The 4,769-nt window shown below is 33.7% G+C and overlaps 1 protein-coding gene across 1 annotated transcript; it reads right to left on the reverse strand.

Annotated features, from left to right (window-relative positions):
• Nucleotides 1–770: 770 nt before the first annotated feature.
• On the reverse strand, nucleotides 771–3,067 carry LOC111717542 (uncharacterized). Its single transcript, XM_023493035.1, has 3 exons — nucleotides 2,882–3,067; nucleotides 1,819–2,819; nucleotides 771–1,666 (listed from the first exon to the last, which is right to left on the reverse strand). Exons 1-3 carry the CDS (start codon nucleotides 2,980–2,982, stop codon nucleotides 1,473–1,475), a joined length of 1,296 nt encoding a protein of 431 aa, XP_023348803.1. The 5' UTR covers nucleotides 2,983–3,067; the 3' UTR covers nucleotides 771–1,472.
• Between the last annotated feature and the right edge of the window lie 1,702 nt (nucleotides 3,068–4,769).

The raw sequence follows: 4,769 nt of genomic DNA on the forward strand, positions 1-4,769 counted from the left end.
GCCGTTTTGACGTTTATTGGATACAAACAAACAGACACCCAGACAGACAAACAAGCCAAATTTATATATAATTTTTTGTTATATGATTTAATTATACTTAAATTCAATACGTGCGTAATTTCAAGTGACCCTCCATCTATAAAGTGGCATGTCCAAGGCGCCTTTGAAACCTTCATTTCTCCATCGTTTCAGAACCAAAATGTGCATGAGTCACTTTTGTAGAGAAACAACAAATGAAAACAATCAGTTTTCAAAATGGGAAATATGGATATATAATGCAATAGTTGATCAATCAAACCTTTAAAGGTTAATGTTGTGAATCAGAATTGAGATTATATCACTTTAAACCAGGAGGCGGAACGTCATGTGTGTGTGTCTGTACCAAAAGAGTGTGTGTCAGTTTAAAGTACCGAAGGTGTGTACTGTAGGTTTATACTGTACGTAAGAATCTCGGTATTTGTACAGCCTAGGAGAGTACATTTGTTTATTGTTAATTGTTTACTTAGAAATAAGTTTAATATACATGTAATATATTATTTACATATTTAAGTCAACACTGTAAAGCCAAATTTCCACGCAAAGAATATAATTTGATTAAATTGTTTACAATAAACTACTCGTTATTCAAGTTTAATTATAATCGACGACATTGTTCTACAATTTCCTTGACTGTAGTCATGTTGTGTGTCTGTACCAGAAGAGTGTTTGTAAGTTTACTGTACTGGTCTGCAAAGCAGTGCGACTGGCTTTCTCTTGCCAGACCAGCGCCATTTCCTTTCCCTATATTCCTGTTCCCTGCTTTAAACCTTTCAATTGATTCAATATTTTTTAACTGCTTTGTAGGTTCGCGAACTTTGAAGAAATGAAGAAAAAAAATTTACAAAATGATCTTTAAAAAAGATAATGAAAAGCTTTAAAATACTGCCTCTAAAATCAAGAATCCAAGGTTTTTTTCAACAAATCTTCAGATGTAATATTAAATGAGCCCTCCCGCCCTCACCAGGGGTGCACCTAGGCCCCTAGCCCCCTTGTATCCCCTGTATTTTCTTACCCTCAAGTGTTTTTGTCCTAAAAACAGTGTGAAAGGAAGAAAATTTTTCTTATGATAAATATTTGAGTATAAGGAACAGAACGCGGATGGAACCGTTCTCAGCAAAGAAGGGAACAAAATGAGGATGTAACAGTTCTCAACTAAAAACACAAAGATCAGAACGGAAAGGGATGGACTGTTTTTATTAAGAACACCAAGAACGGAATGGAACAGAACGTGGATGGAACAATTGGAAAAACAACAAATAAGAACAGAACAATCTAGCTGAAGGTTCTCGTTCTAGAACGGAATAGAACGATTTAAAAAAAGTCGGAAGGTGCCCAGCCCTAACTGTTGCGCTAAATTAAAAAGTTTTGGTGTGCTGTTTAAAGAGGATGAAAAGTGGTTGAATTATGTCTATGTGGTTCAACTTTGTCTTTAATTACTCCAAAGGTGAAACATCAATGTCCTGTAGATCAATATGGGTTTCTTTGATCAAGGAAGCTCTCTCTAAAATTCTTGCACACTCCTCTACATCATTTATTGTTGAGATTAGCTGGGTGAATCTATGATTGGCAAGATTGGAGTCTTGGCTCTTCTTCAACATTTCTTTGTACAAGATCATCTTCAGCTTTCCTAAAATATTTGTTGAACATAAATCATAGATAATCAAACTCAGAGCCTGGCAAGGGTGGGTTGTTTAGATAAAGATGCAGTTATAGAAACTGATGATTTAAGTATTCTGTTTTGAAGCTAAGAAAATATAGTTTTGACAAAAAAAATCTTACCTGGAAGAAAATTTAGGAAGTTCTCACATTCAACAATGGAGTTGAAGAATACCAGATTTTGGTATAAAAGATTGATCACAGGATCGGCCAAAAAGGTTTTCAGTGTTTGGCAGGTCTTTACAAAGAATTCTTCCACTTCAAGACTTTCAGCCCATGGGGACTTAAACATGTCACTTTTCATGAAATCAACAATTTTCATGTCATGGATGTGAACCGGCATTATTGCACTGAACGGATAGGATTCAACATTGAATCCAAAAGTTGCTAAAGATTGCCGCATTGTAGTTCCTTCTTTAGCTGATGAATAGAATATATAATAGCATTGGTACAAAGTTTTGAAGTTTGTCTGTACAGAGGGATCAAGGTCAAAAATGTCTTTTACCACAGCACTTAAAATATTGTCAACAGCTAAATCAACCAATGTACAATCTAAAGCCGGATCATAGGTCAGTGATTGAACATCTAAGGTTTGATCATGAATCTTATCCATTTCTTGCTGGACAAAGTTATATGACATTCCATCCTCATAGATTTTAAGCAGAAGCTTTCTCCAGCTAGTTACAACACCACTAAAGATCTGAACATCTTCAGGGTTAAGTTGGTTATTTATGGACATGTGGAACAGCTTGGGATTCTTGATCAACAACCCTCCCCCTTCGACAATAGCTGATTGGTTTCTTTTTGGATCAACAAATAAAGGCTGGGTAATAACTTGATTGTCTATCATAAAATCCACATCAATAACTTTTTCCTCTTCTATGTTAACAAAAGGACTATCTGTTGGTGATGTCAATGCTTCATTTTTTCCTGAATTCTTTTCTTCCTCAGCAAAATAAGCAATGATTGCTTTCTTGGTCTTGTCTACTTGCTCTGGTTTCATTCCAACCTGGATACATTTATTGAACCGACACAACTTGCAACCAACTCTGGCATTCGTTGCAATCGGGCAATTGAACAATTCAGTTTTGCAGATTCTCTTCAGATTTTGGCTGACAGACCTCCTAAACAGATAAAATGGATGTGATTTCATATTTATACAAAAATATTTTTTTATTAATGCTACCTGAAAAATATTCTGCATGAATTGCAGATATTTCCATCAGATCCATAGTGATAAAGCAGTTTTACTGTCTCGTTGCCACAAACCAAACATACATATGGCATCTTGTCTACTTAAATTTTTTTCCCCAGGTGAAGCCAAGCTCCTATCAGTCTTAAATCTGAAATAAAATGTTTGAACCTAAACCTTCAATCAGCTGTTGAGTCAGACATTCCTGCAAAACTGAAAACTGCAGATCAGCTAAAAAGAAGATACAAGTCAGAGAAAATATTCACTGCTCTTTTCAAAACTTTGTGAAAAATTTAACTTAAAAATAAATTGTAAAAAATTACCAAAAGTGTTTCATCCAAATCTTGAAAAAACGACATCTAGTGTCCTATCTGTTATTTTAACTAATCTATGATGAAAACCAATTGAATAAAACATATGAATTTAGTCAATGAGTTTTGCTAATTGCAGTAGTAATTGTAACATCAGAAGAAATTATTGAAACTGTAGTAACTACAGTAATTGCAATAATTATTGAAATTGTAGTGACTGTAGTAATTGTAAATATACTATGAAGTAAAGACCTGATTTCAATAGTATTGACTGCGGTTTTATAATAACTAATAGCTACAAAAACACATGTTAAGATCTTCTAAATATTATATAATTTCTAAACCCCAGGATAACATTCAGGCCTAGGATTTTGCATTGTTGAGTCTTTTATCTGTCTGTAAACGTACTTAAAAAATTTTCATTTGTAGAGTGGCAAGTTTTATTCACTTAGGTACCCTTCAAGCTTTGTGTGATCAAGTGTAAAATAGACAAAAAAACTGTATTTTCAATTGGGGTTTCGCTAAAAAAAAAGTGACTTGTGCATTTCTACTGCATGATAACAAAGGAGGAATTATCAGAATTAAACACTTTTCAAGCTAAAATAACTCCATTAACTTCCCCATTATTGGTTAGATAAAGGTTAAAAGGGCACCGTTGTGAATCAGGAATGTCCTAAACTGCTGATGTCAACTTTAGTTAGACATAAATTAAAAACTCTGCTTTTGAAACTTAATAGTTGTTCCAGAAAGAATCATTTGTGTAGTTATCAAAGAAAACTGAATAAGTTGTTCAACTTTATACGGAATTTCCATACAAATATTGTTTTTTTAGCTTTAGTTCTTATATCTACAGTTTCTACTGTAAAAGAAGATCTAAAGATCACTGTTTTTGTTTACAATAAAACTAGGTTTACAGCTGTCCTTCTTCAATTAGTAAAACGTAAACAAACCCCTGTCCCCTTACAGGGTGTCCCACGAAACATCACAGGTGGTGGATAGTTTTGAATGTCTTCTTCCATATATTTCATTAAATATTTAAGACATTTTGCAGCTTATTTCGTTATAAAACATCTTTTCCTTAAATTTATTTTACTTTGAAATCAATTTTGCTATAATATAATTGCCATATAATATTGTTATCAAACAACTTAACTAATTAACCAACAATCATGTTTCTTGGGACACCCTGTACTTAGTTCTTCACCACCTAGCATCTATCTGTAAACTGAAGTATTGAGGAATGAATTGAGTGGGTTTGGAATGACACTTCTGAATAGAACTTGATTCCACACAGCGCTAATATTTCTAAGCTCTAATGTGTACACAGCAAGAGTACAAGGTCCCCATAACATAACATAACATTTACATAACATAACAACTTAATATATACATAACATAACATAAGACTTATGTAAGACACAATCAGGATATTTCACTCAATGCTTAAAGGGACTGTAAAGGAAAAATGAAAGGGGGTATAGGTCGAAGCTGAGGTTCTCAGCTTTTGAACAATACCATAGAAGACATCTATCTGATGTTCCTGTCTCGAGAAATTGATATAAAACTGTGTC

Source organism: Eurytemora carolleeae, unplaced genomic scaffold (assembly GCF_000591075.1).
Source record: "Eurytemora carolleeae unplaced genomic scaffold, Eaff_2.0 scaffold2730, whole genome shotgun sequence".
In the NCBI taxonomy this organism is placed as follows: domain Eukaryota; kingdom Metazoa; phylum Arthropoda; class Copepoda; order Calanoida; family Temoridae; genus Eurytemora; species Eurytemora carolleeae.

What these genes read in the sequence shown, in the direction of transcription:
- LOC111717542 (XM_023493035.1), bottom strand. Translation starts at nt 2,982, where the DNA reads ATGCCATATGTATGTTTGGTTTGTGGCAACGAGACAGTAAAACTGCTT. An exon ending in TCATGCAGAATATTTTTCAG is followed by an intron (nt 2,820 to 2,881) that starts GTAGCATTAATA and finishes TTATCTGTTTAG; the next exon opens with GAGGTCTGTCAGCCAAAATC. An exon ending in CTTCCTAAATTTTCTTCCAG is followed by an intron (nt 1,667 to 1,818) that starts GTAAGATTTTTT and finishes CAAATATTTTAG; the next exon opens with GAAAGCTGAAGATGATCTTG.